Below are 15,368 nucleotides of genomic sequence, written 5' to 3'. Positions count from 1 at the left end.
TGCTCGGATCGGTCGGAACCGTCCAGTTCGGGCCGGTTCCGCCGACCTTGCTTTACATGTATATGTATTTAAATTTCTATTGCATCATTATGTAGTTAATGTTCTAAACAAAATTTGTTGCATTACATTCAGTGATTTTATTACATTTTATTTTTCTTTTTTCTAATGTAGGCATCATTCTATCCTGGGTTATGTGAATCAACAACTCAAGGAGGACTTGGATTTGACTACTGTGTCAATTTTTCTGTGTCAGAAATGTGGTTATGGCTTCTTGAAAATGTCCCTGATCAGAACTGGAGCATGAATAAGGTCTTGCTACTGTTTACCTCGTGTATTTTTCTAAGATGGCAATCAGTCTCATTTTACTTTGGGAGCTTTCTTGCTTATCATGCTCCAATATTCCTCCTGAACAATTCTATAGTGCTATATTTTGCATTTTTATTACAGGCATCTTTCATATTACACCTACTGAGCTATCTATTATAACTTTTCTGCTGTTTTTGCAAGTTAACCTTTTTGCTTCATTGGAGTAACATCACCCCCAAATTCTCATCACCCCAAATTACCTTTAATCATCGGAGTTTCTCATTTAAATTCAGTTATAGCATTAAGCAATGGAAATTATTAGCAATCCAAATTCAAGCTGCAGTCATGTTATTTAGATATGAATGAAATTATATTACCTATGGAACATTAAGAATTTATTCATTATATTCTAAGTATGGTGCCATGTAATCATTGTAGATTGTGAGCGTTCTTGTAAGCAACCAGCAGAGCAGTAACAATATGCTTCTGTATGCTGAGAATCATAATCAGGTACTGCCCTATTTTTCTGTATGTGTACAATTTTTTGCTATCCCCAAGTTTCTGATAGTGGTATGTAATGCTTGCACATTCTATAATCTTATACAGTTTTCCTTTCAAGTTGATGTTTGTGGTTGTGGAGAACATGCTGTTCTATCCTTACGTACTACAGCAATATCTTTATTTGTCTGGAGACCAACAAAAGCCACACTTTGTCATTATTCGCATGTATATTAATCTACTTAAAATTGAACATTGCTATAGTTTGTTACTTTGGTTGTTTTTTTTTTCCTGAGTCTAGTGTTGCTAGTTGTTGCTCAAGTATCTGAATAATCAATTATAGATTCTACTTGTACAATAATTTCTAGTTCTTAATGAAAGATGACTTGCTTCTGCTCATCTTCCACTTCTCCATTAACTGTTTATTCAAATGTGAAGTGGGTGTTGAAGGCTAGGGTGTTGGATTGGCATGGATTTGTACTTATATCTTAGTAGTGATGGAATAGCAGAAGACCAGAACTATGGGCCTTTGCTATCTTCTGTTTACCAGATATTGTAAATCCTTTACAAGATATACTGATCATTAGGATGTCACAAGTTGTCATGAAGCTTCTCCTGTATCCTTGTTGGTGCTTTCCAACGAACTTGCCTTTCTGTTGGATTCCCCTAAAATTTGTTTGGCATACAAGAATCATTCTTGCATAAACTATTTTGGATATAACTTTGCATTTTTGCATTGTTCTGCTGAAGAGAAATGCTTGAGCACCATGGGCTCTATGCCTTTCAAATGGCCTGCATTGGACACATTGTACCCCCTCATCAGTTAAACAATAGTTTGCATTCTGCTGCAAACCCATGTTACAGAAAGGCTAACTGAAACCAAAAGGGTGAAAGGAGGATAGGCAAGCTCACTTCAGAAATATAAAGGACTGATGATATTATGCAATAACAATCAGTATCAAATATGTAGCTAGAAGTGGAAATGCATATATTGTAATTTCATCAACTATCTATGTTCTATAATGTGTAGATGAATCTCCTTGGTATGATATGTTTTCTAGCAGCCAAACTTTAGTAATACAAAGTCAAAAATTTGACTTGATCGAGCAAAACCTTTTAAGATGGGTTCTTTACTTCCACCGATTCAAATGACCTAGTTGCTCATGCAACGTGATTTAATTGCAAAACGTTTTTTCTTTCATTTCTCATTTTTTCCATCTAAAAATAAAGATGAATTACTAGTCAAAAGTAATGCAGGATGGAGACCACACATGACTACATCTTTATACCTGCAGAAGATTGCTGATAGAACATTGATAAGCCATTGGTAGCTCAAGTCACAAAAATTTAAAATGCACAATCTTCAGGGTTTATGAACTACCTTACCATGGATCATAGAATATTATCAGAAATGCAACCAACACAACTTCAACATGCATTAGATTACAACATGAATAGGAATTCAATACAATGTGACTTTACTAACAACATCAGCAAATTTTAGCATAAAGCCAATATGATTTCATGAGTCTAGTTTGAGTTGGTTTAGACTACCAGTTTTATTTGGTATTGGAAAGGGTCCAAGGCAGTTGTTGAATGCATCCAATCCTCAAGTACTAACTAGGTAGTTGGTGGAACATTAGAATCCAGTAAAATGTGAAGAAGTGTCAGATTTTCTTCCACCCTTTTCCAGATGCATCGGACTAATGGTTCAGGATGACTGCGGCCATGGTTTCTTTTTAGCATTTTTTTCTTGGTTGTTTTAACTCCTATTAGAGGGTCAGCCTTGGCGCAACAGTAAGGTTGTCCTATTTAGGGCTCGGGCTCGGGCTCGGTACCGAGCGTTGTATTGGGCTCGGGCTCGTAAAGCTCATTTGCCCGAGCCCGAGTCTGAGCCCGAACCCGAGCCCGCCCCACCCCATCCCCATCCGACCATCCCCGAGCAGCCGAGTTCGGTTCGTCGGCGGACTGTCGGAGAGAAGAACGAAGCAAAGAAAGAAAGAAAGAAAGAAGAGAAGAAAGAAAGAAGAGAAGAAAGGACTCACCAGTTTCGGCCGCGAGCACCGCCAGCACGGGCGTCGGCCGCAGGCATGGACGCGGGCTCGGCCATGGGCTTCTCCTCCCCTCCTCTGTCACAGTGTCGCCGATGGAGGAGGGCTTCTCTTCCCCTCCTCGTCATCGCGTGAGGCAGCCGCCGGCTTCGGCCGCGAGCACCGCCGGCACGGGCGTCGGCCGCGGGCATGGTCGCGGGCTTCTCCTCCCCTCCTCTGTCGCAGTGTCGCCGGTGGAGGAGCCGGCAAAGAGAGAAAAAGAAAGGGGGAGAAACCGGAAACGGAGAAGAAAGAGAGGGAGGGGCCTCGCTGGTGGCGTGGTGCTGGAGCCTGGGAGGTTCTGGAGAAACCGAGAAAGGAGAAGAACCGAGGAGGCGTGAAGCGGTGGAGGGAATTTAATGGGTTGGGTTCGGGTTGAGGCCGAACCCGAACCAATCCAATCCGATTTAAAGAAATTAAATGAATTTGGGTTAGCTCGGGTTGGGTCTGATCTAAATCCAACTGGGTTCAATCAGATTGGGATTGAAATTGATTAAGCCAAATAAAATTTAATTGGGTTGAGTCCAAATTTAATTGGGACATAATTAAATTGTTAATTGGACTGAATCCTCATTTGGGCTCGTTTGGGCTCGCGAGCTGCTCGGGCTCGGATTTAAACGGGCCTCATTTTGGGCTCGGGCTCGTTTGACTAACGAGCTGAGCTCGAGCTGAGCTTTTACCGAGCTGGGCCCGAGCAGAGCCCAAGCAGCTCGGCCGATTGACAGCCCTAGTCCTATTGTGACCTAAGTATCACGGGTTTGAAATATAGAAATAATCTCTTGGTATGCGAGGGTAAGGCTGTGTATGTCTGACTCTCCTCGGACCCTGCAGTGGCGAAAGTCTCGTGCACTGGGCTGTCTTTTTTTTTGTTTTGACTTCATTTCAAATTACTTCTATACATTCTTAAGGATGTTGAGGGGCAACAAAATCCTAAAAATTCCCTTTTACAACCTCTTTTTTGATCATGGAAGTTACATAGTACTATTTTGCCTCTTGCATGGTGCAATGAATGAACATGAGAAAGAAGGATATCTGTGGGCTTAAAGGTATTTTTAAAAAATATTATGAGATATTGAGATCAAGGACAGATAGGTATAATTTTCTTTTTTTCTTGAGCAAATAATATGTATGCCTATTCAAGTACCTGTACATTAATATGCTGTTAAATTTGCAATGCTGAACCATCGGGGGACAATTAAATTGGCTTGTCGTTGTTTATTAACCAGTAGTTGATTATTTTTATTATATTCTGGCAGTCAATCTCAGGAGGGAGGTCTTTTTCAGAAATTTTGTTCAACAGAGCAAGTGAACAATTGATTGGGTCGGATGACATTGTGTTTAAAGGTTCCTCATTGCACAAAGTAATATTTTTTTTTCAATTCATTTCTTAGATGTGCCGAGTTCTTTTGACAGTCCTTTTTAGTTTGGCTTTCCTAGACATTGCTATTTTACCTAATTGTGTAGTTGTCAACAATCAGCATTAATGATCATGTGTCTAGAGGTTCCTCATTGTACAGAGTATGCTGATCATTTTTCATTCATTTCCTGATGCTGCTGAATTCATTGCATAATCTTTTAATTTGACTATCATGTGCTTTGCCATTATACCAAATTGTAATGCTGTCAATACAAGTCATGTTTTATAGCTCAAAGAGGGCACAAGATAATTATAATGTTCAAAGCTTGTTGACTTCTTAAAAAAGAATATCACAATCATGAATATAAATTTTTTAATGTACCTTTTTACAGTTGAAATGAAAGAAGAGGCTAATTAGATCAGTATCTTGACAGCATAAATCAGGGGCACTTTGTTATTTCAAAAAATTATAAATCTCATTTTGGATATCAGCTTCATTATAAGGCTGGCATAATGAACTTCATAATAATGACATGAATCTATTTTTTCATTAATTATATTTAAACTGAGTTCAGATGCGCTTTTCAGATTAAATTTGTGGAACTTAACTGAATTGGCATTTGTGGTTATGCTCCTGTGCAGAATCCCCAAAGCAAATGATGATTAAAACTTCCTTTTGTGGCAGATCTAATAATGCATAGCCAATTAGACAAAAGTACAAAAAATGAAAACATAAGAACAGTGAAAAAATTTGAAAGTGTAGAAATAATAAAATTATTTTGATTATTGGAACATGGATATTTAAGTTTTATATATCTTTAATGAGTAATTTTGTTTATTTCTACACTTTGAGATTTTCACTTTAAGTTAGTTGTCTTTGTTTAGGTTTTTGTTAAACCGTCCATTACTCGGTGGTGAGATTTTTCTTCTTGTTTTTGTTGTCATGTCCTCTGAGATAAAACATTTATATCTAACGTTGGCAAGTTGTGCACTAATGGATGATAAGCCAAATTTAGAAACAATATCAACCTGACCCGCAAATGACCTACTTTAAGCAAGTTTGGGTTTGACATAAAAGGGTTTGGGTCATAATCAAGTCAACCTGTCTAGACCCATTTATCAAATGGATTGGGTTCAGGTTTAGACCTTTGACCCATTTAACTTGTTTTGACCTATTTAACAATTGGGGTGGGTCATGACCCGACTCGTTTAACCTATTTAAGACATGTTTAACCCATTTAAAACCAACTTGACTTATTTGCGTCTTGTTGAACCGGACTTGTTTAATTCAAAACCATTTAATCCATTCACTTAACTTGTTTGACCGTTTTAACCTAAGTTGACTTGTTTGATAAATGGGTTATGTAGGTTGGGTCTGGTTATCTGTTTAATGAACAGGTTGGGTTTAGATCTGAATTTTTGACTTGTTTGATAAACATATCACATTTGGGTTGACGAATTTTTGACCCGACCCATATCGACCCGACTTGACCTGATTGCCACCCCTAGGTCTTACCAATTGTAGATATATGCCTATGTGTTTAATCATGAACTTTAAGTTAAGAAATTTTCCATATTGAGACTTTTGTATATAGTTTGTTCTTTGCTCTGAATATGAAAAGGAGATCCCAATTAAGATTCTGATCTGTGATAGGAACTTTTCTCATCAGCAGTGTTGCTTCTAGGAGAATTCCTTTATGCACACAAAAAAAAGAAAGATGACAATGTACTTGTCATGCTAAATTACGAACATAATGGACATTATAATATGAAAATGCAATCTAAATGCAGAAGAACATTTTTTTAATTTTAACATGACCCTTTACCATAATAAATAACTCAAAACATGAAATTACTAAATGTAGAAATCTTTAACTGTACACGAATATTCACCTCTTCAATGACCTTTTTGTCTTCTGTAGAGTTTGATTCAACAGCCTTCATTTGGCTGCAGTCTTGTGCATCTAGTTGATTCCAACAATATATTATTGACTTGGATACCCAATTGGAAAATAATGATGTTAGGAAATTAGTTTACATGAGAACTATGAACATTTGAGGTTGGATCCATTAAGATGACTCCTGGCTTGTTTAGTCCATACAAGAGTAAAAGTTAGATTTAGAAAATCAGGATACAGTGCCACTGGAAAATACAAGTAAGCCTGTTGCTTAACAAAAGAAGTAATGATTTTAGCGAATCTGGAGTAGCAGAAATGGGAAGATGTAGGCAATCCTTGTAGCAAGGAACTCCATACCTCTAGCTTGTCCTAATCGTTCGTTGGTGGCTACGCACAATAAAAAAGTAGCAGCATTAAATGATCTAGATCAATCATGATAAATAGACTAACAGAATAAAAGAAAAAATCTCTAAGTCAAATTTAGTGACATCAAGAATAGTTGAAACAAAAGGTGTTTGGTTGTTAAGAATCTAGGGAGAGTGATGCTGGAAGATGGAGAGAGGAGGAGGTAATACAAGAGCACACTGGATAAAAATTCACACCATTATGGAATTGACCAAGAAAGGGAGGAGCAAGAACAATAACTCCTTAAGAGAGAACCTTTTTTTTAGGATAAATAGCAAGCCCTCTTCGTAATGCATTAATTACAAACAAACAAGTTTCTATATAGTCATCCCAACAACCACTAGACATAAAATACGACCACCAATCGAAATATTTCAAATTCATAATGAGGATTAATGGAGGGCTTCATGACACATTCATGGTTTGGGCATCTCTTTATGACACATTCATAATGACTGGACTTCGAGTTGTCACTTAGCGGGCTTGCTTAGGCTTGATCCATAAATGCACCAGTATCAGTGTAATATATCGTTCATAGGTAGAATTGGTTGAACCATTTGCTCTGGGAAATTATTTTGAAGTCAGCAATGATGTGCGGCGTACAAGAATGGAGGATTGTTGTTGTGTGGCAATACATGCTGGAGTCAAGGATTCAATATGAAACAGCGATACTTGAGGCTTCAAGAATAGCAAAGGTCATGGCAGTAATAGTAATGTGTTAAGAGGAATTCAGCCAAACAAGAGAGGCTAATTGCTAAGTAACATGGAATTTTCTACACCTCTAAAGTAAAAGGGGAAAAAGGAGCAAACAGGAGCATGTCCATATGTATGTATGCGTCTGTGTTTGTGCGTAAGAATGCATGTATTTATGTGTAAGAGTTAATTTGAAATTTCTGATATGGTCTTGAAGGCCTGAACTATAAGCTTGGACTAAGTAACTGAAGAAGATGATGATTCCATTAACTAGAAACATCATGCCAACCACCATGGTCAATTGGAGTTCTAGACTTGGGTATCTAAAGCTCTGATTTTATTCCTCTCTTGGCAGATAAAATTTTCAACTCCTACTTTTCATGTCATCTAGAATAATACCATTGACTTTGTTGGATGAAACTTGTCTATAAAGATGTGGTAGCAAGAGAAATTTATCCAATGCTATTCTAAAAGGCTACTTTCAGTTCCCTCATTTTCTGTGCTATGAGTTGAAGAGGAATCTATTTTGTATTTATTGTTAAGCAATTGTCTTAAAAATGAACCTTATCAGAATCCAAGTTAGTTTGGTGAAAGTACAATTGGAGATTTTCTCAGTATTATTTCTTTTTCATGTTTCAGATGATCAAATTAATTACATTTACCATTAGTGGGCGTGCATACCTCAATTTTATGGGCAATGAATTTGGACATCCATATGTAAGTTTATTATTGTTGTTGTTGTTGTTGTCTATTTCTCATTCCGCATGTATTCCTTTTTAGCTTGTATTTGTTTATCCTTTTTCATTCTTTTGTTGAACATATATTTTCACCTAATTTGATTTGAAATCAAGGTGATGAGGCCTCTCTTTTTTTGTTTTTCTTTTACCAGAAAGTTGAATTTCCTATGACAAGCAACAACTATTCATATACTTATGCAAATCGTCGATGGGATTTGTTGACAGAAAAAGGAGTGCATAGTGATCTTTTTAACTTTGATAAGGTATGGATTTTCGTATCATTGTCCATTATATTCTGGTGATTTATAACATAGCATATAGTATAGTAAGGGAAAAGGGTTATATGAAAACAATAATATGTTCTATAATGGAATAAAAAAAGGGATTACTCTAGTTAATGTTTTGGAATATTCTATTTCTTTTAATAGCATATTAAAACAAATAGAAAAACATAGAGAAAAGAGACATATATTGAATATATATTTTTTTTTCAAAAGTTCATGGAGAAAGATAGAGAAAATAGACAAGATCTTCATATGGTGGTTACTGATTTAAAAAGCATATGAAAGTCCTTAGAGAAGTCTTATGGTGAGTGTTAGAAAAGAAAGGAGTTTTCATTAGATATATTAATGTGATTGAGGACATATACAATGGAGTAGCTATTAGTATGAGAATTATTGGTAGTAATATTAGTGAGCTTCAAATCACAATAGGTTTACACTATGGATTTGCTCTAAGTCCTTACCTTTGTGCATTATTCAAGGCAATAATCCTTAGTGCATGCTATTTACGGATTATATAATTTAGTGGATGAAGCTAAGATCGGGGTTCATCATAAGTTGAAATTATGGAAGAATGCATTAGAATCTACGAGTTAAGTAGGATCAAGATGAAACACATGGAATGCAATTTTAGTAAAATTAGAAACATGCTATTTACGGATTATATAATTTAGTGGATGAAACTAAGATCAGGGTTCATTGTAAGTTGGAATTATGGAAGAATACACTAGAATCTACGAGTTAAGTAGGATCAAGATGAAAAACATGGAATGCAATTTTAGTAAAATTAGAAATAGAGATGAAGGTGAAGTACGAATTGAGGATCATGAAGTTCTTAGCAGTGATCATTTTTTGGTATTTAGGATCAATTGCTCATAAGGAAGATTGAAGAGGATGTGATCCATAGGATTAAAGCATGTTGGATAAAATGGAGAAGTGCAACTGGGATATTATGTTGTCATAGGATATCCGGCAAGTTGAAGAAAAAGGTTTATAAAATAACCATATAACCAGGTATACTTTATGGTACGGGATGTTGGCAATTAGAAAACATGTGCACAAGATGAGTGTGGCTGAAATGAGAATGTTGAGATGGATGTGTTGTAATCCAAGAAAAGAAATAATAAGAAATAAGTCATTCATAAAAAGGTTGAGGTAGCACTGAAGACAAATAGAGACCATAAATTAGATGGTTTGAATATGTACAACGTATTCCAAGAAATGCACCGCTATAAAAGAGTGATTTGATACATGTTGAAGGAAAGAAGGGTAGAGGTAGATGTATAGTGACATGGGATAAAATAGTTAGGAAGGGCTTGATATCTTTACATTTTGTAGAAAGTATGTTCCTAAATAGAGTGGAATTGAGGAAAAGGATTCATGTAGTTAACTTTAACTATTTCCATTAAGACTTAATTGAGTTGACTTGAGCTAAACTTTGAGATTAAGGCTTAGTTGGATGAGTTGTATTCTATTTGTTTTAATAAGTTTTGGTGGGAATAATCAATTTCTTTTAGTAGAAATGCTTGCATCATATATTATTGTTAATTGTTAGTTTCTTTGCCATTTATGTTAAGTCAATATAGCGTATAAATATTTCAAGAAATTCTAAATATTGTAGTAATTCCTATGAATATTGTTAAAGCCAACATTAGATATGGGATGTCAGTTCCTTTAGATTTTTGGTTTTTATGAAGCTTTTAAGGCATCTTCATTGGTGATAAACTTTTTGAAGTAATTGCTTTTGTGTAGTTACATAGCTTTTCAGATCCTGTTTGACCCTATGGTGCTATAGCCTTCCATACTTTTTGATACTGCATACAAAAGCTCATTTGGTATTTACTTTGATAATAGTTTCTTTGTCAGCAACACAATCCATCCTTTGTTTGCCTCATATTGAGTGGTATATTTCCATCTTGCGAAGGACCTGCAAACTTATCCAACATAACTAAACCTCTCCTTCCCATGAACTGAGAGAATATGGTCCACCCACAAGCCAAGGAGTCGATTTCAAAACTAACTACACATTGATCCTAATTGCTGGGACAATATCCCAGGAGAGCTCCTCTAATTCAGTAAAAACAAGTTGTGTTTTCCTTTGTGATCTTTGCCTCCCTGGTTATGTATCAAATTTTCTGATTAAGATGCAAATGATAGCAGCTATAGGAAGGGGGAAGAGTTGATGGTACAGCAGACATCGCCTGATTAATAATCTGATGCTTTAAATTTTGCTGAATATTACCTTCTGAGTCTCTGACTCTGTTTTCCTATTTCTAGTGTGCAAGGTCGGAGCTGAAAATTTGTGGTTGCTCGCTGAAAAATCTGGTTTAGACACCTGAAATTCTACAACATTTCTGCCCCAAAATTTCGTTGTTGATCCTGCTAGCTTCCATATGCAAGCTGCAATAATAAACATTCCATTTTAAATGTCTTACTGGCATATTTCATATTTTTGTTCAAAGCAATCTGAACCTCCCTTCCTTGAATTGCTTTAATGCCACTGATCTTCCAATAATAGTTCTGGATGCTGTAACTGCATGCTTCTGCAAGTTAATTTTGCTTAATTTTGTTAGGTCATTTTGTAATTTGTATTGTTGAATGTGATAAGTTGAATGTCAATATTTAATAAATATTTCACATAAATTTTTTACCTAAACTTCTGATCAAAACAATATAATAGTGGGAGTTGGCAACTACTTATTCAAGGTTGCAACATAGCTCCAGTTCTGGGGGCGCGATTGCAGATGTCCATTTCTATTCAGCAATATGACATTAGAGTTACCTGTCAAATACTTCAATTTCTCTTTTAGAGCTACCTGTCAAATTCTTCAATTTCCCTTCAATATGAGGATTCATGAAGTTTGGTACAGGACAATTTACTTACCAAGAAGCATGCTATAACAAGTTCGTCCTGTTATTGACCCAATGTCTCATTGAGAGGCGAGTGCCAAAAAGGATAACCATTCTCATTAAGCCATGTATGTACATGCTTATGTATGTATTTCTGTAAACCATTCTCGATGGATGGTACACAGGTTTTATATAAACCACACTGATTTTAAAAAATAAAGAAAGCATCGCAAAAACATCAATAAACATACATATGCTAAAATAAATGTACCTGCTGAGGCTACCCTGCTACTACCTCTAACAACTAAAATCGTTGCTGTCTGCACTTCATTGATGACTTTTTTCTCAATTTGCTAGCTCTATTTTGCCTGTTGTCTATCCGATTTTTTGCTGTATCCATCATAATTTTATTGTCATCATTTGCATGCAGTTGGGAGACCTCTGTCCAACCTTAATGTTCATCATGTTTTAGTGCATAGTGCTCAAGATTCATGATATATTCTTCTACAGCAACCTTGGCAAAAAGATTCATATGGATGGGCTCTATGTTATATGGTCATCAAGAACCTCTGATATCATATGGATAGATGAGCCATAGAAGCTCTATTTTGTTGAATAGATCAGAATAATATGGATCACGTAGGCAAATTGACCAGAAAATGAGTACAGAAACACCAAGGGTGGACAAAAGAGTAGGGATAAAGTAAAAGAAACACAGTTTGTGCCATAAAGTGAATCCTTAATATATGAGATAGTACATATGAGTTCATGTTTATATACAATTATTTTTATTGATAGTTTAGATTTTTCATGGATGACCTGGGATTAATTAGAACCCTAATTAAGCTTGTTATTTTATCTTCTTTTGCAGGACATGATGAGGCTGGATGAAAATGAACAAATACTTTTGAGAGGTCTGTCAAATGTTCACCATGTGAATGACTCTAGTATGGTATGGTGTCTCACCATTTCTATCTGTATTACTATTATAGATAACCATCAAAAGACATTTTCTATGCATTGATCATCAGCTGGAATTAGGTCCTTGTGATTCATGTTTTTTGAGAGACCGAGTAATCAGTTAGAGGCTTGTGGGAGAGTGATATCAGAAATGACCTATCATGGGTAGCTGGCAACATAAATTTTAGCAATGCCTTGATGAATAGGACAGTAAAGATATCATATGGAGTTGATGATGCAGAGGTGATCAGAGGATGCCGCCAGTGTTGTTTTGAGAAGCAAAACAGTATCAAAGTATGGGAGCTTGAAACTCGAGGAGGTTTCACAGTCAATTCAATATCTCATCATTAAATCGAGCAAGTGATAAATCATTTAGGGAACTATTGCCTTATGATAATGAGCTAGCTAGCATGCTAATGGAACTCATATGGGTTGTTTATATGGGCTATATATGACAGTCTTTCCAGTGTCACATGTTATATACGTGGAGCATGATATTGCCTTCCTAATGCAACACATTCTATAAATTGTCAGTACAAGTTTCTACCAAATAGAAGGGTAAAATGCTCGTGGATGTTGCAGCTTTTTGACCTTTTATAAGATATAATGGTAATTGCTACAAGTCTACAACATTTACGTTTTCTAAGAGTGCAAGTAAACACCAAAACAATTTTACAAAATTAAATCATTAGAAAGGAAGCTTACGTGGTTTTTTTTTTATGTCCACACTAATTTATAACTAGCTGGACAAATTTTATATTAAAGATACTAAAAGAATCTGAATTACATATTTTCTATGCAGGTCATATCCTACATCAGAGGACCACTCCTGTTCATGTTCAACTTTCATCCAGAAACCTCATATCAAGCATATCGCATTGGGGTAGAAGAAGCTGGGGAATATCAGGTATATCACGTCATCATTCTAGTTGTCTCTTTCCCCTGGCAAATGCATTTTCTTAGTAATATATCTTTTTCTGGTTTTCTCATGCATATGTTGTCTTTAGAACACGTGGAGCATTATTTCTTCTCCATAGGTCCTAGATGTCAAAAACAATCAAAATAATAGGTTAGTTTTTGTTAGGTTGCATTTACTGGTACTTGAATTTGGCGCAGATAATATTCAACACTGATGAAATCAGCTATGGTGGACAAGGTGAGCTTAAGAGTGATCAGTATCTTCGAAGAACAAGTACCAAAAGGTGCTCTTCCATATATAACTCTCCAGATTATGATATTTTGGTGTATTTTATGTCAATATATCTCTGCGTTGAGGAAATAATTTCGATTCTCTGCTGCTTTTGAATATCTCTGCAGGAGTGATGGTTGTCGGAACTCCTTGGAGGTGGCATTGCCTTGTAGAAGTGCTCAGGTAGGTAATAACATGAGAAGAAATTTTGTCAATCATAAAAAGAATGTAGAAGAGATTCTAATTTTTGCAGTAGCTTCATTCCAATATGCATACAGTTCTTCTAATTACCACATATTGTCAGGTATACAAATTGGTGCGAATTTTGAGAATGTGAATGGTGCTGCCACTTGCAACAGTTTGATAATTAATTTGGGGTTACTAATGGAAATTGGTATGAGATTAACAATTTTGGGTGCTTTCAAAGACTGCATCTCTAGTGCATGTAATGGAGCTGCAGTGATGCTTGTGTTCGAAGGTTTTTAAGAGCTTTGAACAAACTATACATCAGGTGGAATTAAGCAGAGGATTACCACTTCGTATGATGATGTCATGCATGAATTCAGTTTCTGGGTTCTTTGCAGTACCACGTCGTATGCAGCAAAACAAACCAGAAAGAAGGCCCTGCGTGGTTCAAGCAATGGTGGTTATTATCTTCACTGTTGTTCTTGGCGGTCTGTTTTATTCTGTTGTGTTCAGGCTCTATCTGTCTAAAAGATTATATATATATATATATATATATATATATATATATATATATATAATGATTTGAACTTTTTATAATAAGAGTGATAAAGATCAATTTTCTAATTATTCTTATTGTGAAGGCAGATGCTTGTCACGCAATCAGTTGCAGTCTTGCAGTTTGGTGCTCTACAATTTAGGATTCATCCATTTGTACAGTCTCTTTTTATTAGATCTAAGCAATATTGACATGATAATGAAATAAACTATAAGGGTCATTACTTGGTCGATTAGTAGAAGGCTTGGATTGTTAAATACAATGGCACATGTTTGAATTTTAGGACAAATACTTTATGCATCAAAAAAAAAAAAAAGGTTTGCCCCTCAGGATCTTGAATTGCTGGATTGTAATTTGCCAGTGTATTTTTTTAATAAAATAAACACTATGAAGTTTTAGGTAGCTTGCATCTTGAGAGCTGTGTTATCTAATATATATTTTTAATAAAAGATATATTAGAATTTAGAGTAAATTGTAAAATTTTCTATTAAATTATATTTACACTCAATAATTTGAAAAATATTTACTTATCTTTTTGAGGTTTACTTTTATTCAACATTTTAATCTATAACTTAACAGTATGTTAGTCAACTCATTAATCTTAATTAGGATCTAAATACCACATCAAAAAAAAAAAAACTAAAATAGTTTTAGTGATATAACAGTCACCAAAGGAGATAAGAAAATATGTGTATTCTCCCATCTATCCAAGAGCAATTTTGATGTTTCATATCAAGTAAATATTTTTACTAATGCTATCAGTTTAACTAGGTGTAAATGTAGATTTTACAAGCCATTGGGCATAAATATAATAAGCTTAAACTTATATTAGAATTTAGAGTTGTATTATCAATTGCATTAGTAAATATATATTAGATTTTAGAGTAAATTGCAAAATCCTCCTCGATATTAAAGATAAATTATATTTACACTTAATAATTTGAAAAATGTATACCTATCCTTTTGAGGTTTACTTTTATCCATCATTTTATTCTATAACATAACAAAAGGTTAGTTAAGCCATTGACCTTAAATAGGATCTTTTAATGCCACATTAGAAAAAATTTAAAAAATAACTAAAATAATCTTAAATAATATAATAACTACCTAAGAAAATAAAAAATATATATATCCTCCTACCTATTCAAGAGAAAATTTGATTTTTCATATATAGTAAATGTTTCCACTAATGCTATCTGTTTAACTAAATGTAAGTGTAGATTTTACAAACTATTGAGTGTAAGTATAATGAGCGTAAACTTTACGGGGCATTTTGTAATTTACTCTAAAATTTATTTTTAGTAGGAGCAACAAATAACCAAAACTTGCTACTACCGGTCCGGCTAATAATTTATGGACAAG

General features: G+C 35.1%; 1 protein-coding gene across 2 annotated transcripts in view; it reads left to right on the top strand.

Annotated features, from left to right (window-relative positions):
* The window catches only part of LOC103700795 (1,4-alpha-glucan-branching enzyme 3, chloroplastic/amyloplastic), a 35,510-nt gene extending 21,722 nt beyond the window's left edge, over positions 1–13,788 (top strand). Inside the window, exons 12-21 of one of the 2 annotated variants that reach the window (XM_008782684.4) lie at positions 172–309; positions 745–816; positions 4,151–4,255; positions 7,887–7,964; positions 8,137–8,247; positions 11,987–12,067; positions 12,878–12,982; positions 13,192–13,277; positions 13,393–13,447; positions 13,569–13,788. In XM_008782684.4, the coding sequence (XP_008780906.1) occupies positions 172–309; positions 745–816; positions 4,151–4,255; positions 7,887–7,964; positions 8,137–8,247; positions 11,987–12,067; positions 12,878–12,982; positions 13,192–13,277; positions 13,393–13,447; positions 13,569–13,601 (864 nt within the window). In that variant the 3' untranslated portion in view covers positions 13,602–13,788. Of the gene's footprint in view, positions 1–171; positions 310–744; positions 817–4,150; positions 4,256–7,886; positions 7,965–8,136; positions 8,248–11,986; positions 12,068–12,877; positions 12,983–13,191; positions 13,278–13,392; positions 13,452–13,568 lie in introns of both variants that reach the window. The other variant, XM_008782657.4, reaches the window with a different exon arrangement.
* Positions 13,789–15,368: the final 1,580 nt, after the last annotated feature.

The sequence above is a fragment of the Phoenix dactylifera genome, chromosome 9 (genome assembly GCF_009389715.1).
Source record: "Phoenix dactylifera cultivar Barhee BC4 chromosome 9, palm_55x_up_171113_PBpolish2nd_filt_p, whole genome shotgun sequence".
NCBI lineage: Eukaryota > Viridiplantae > Streptophyta > Magnoliopsida > Arecales > Arecaceae > Phoenix > Phoenix dactylifera.
Note: the sequence above shows the minus strand (reverse complement) of the source record. Positions and strands in the feature narration are given on the sequence as shown.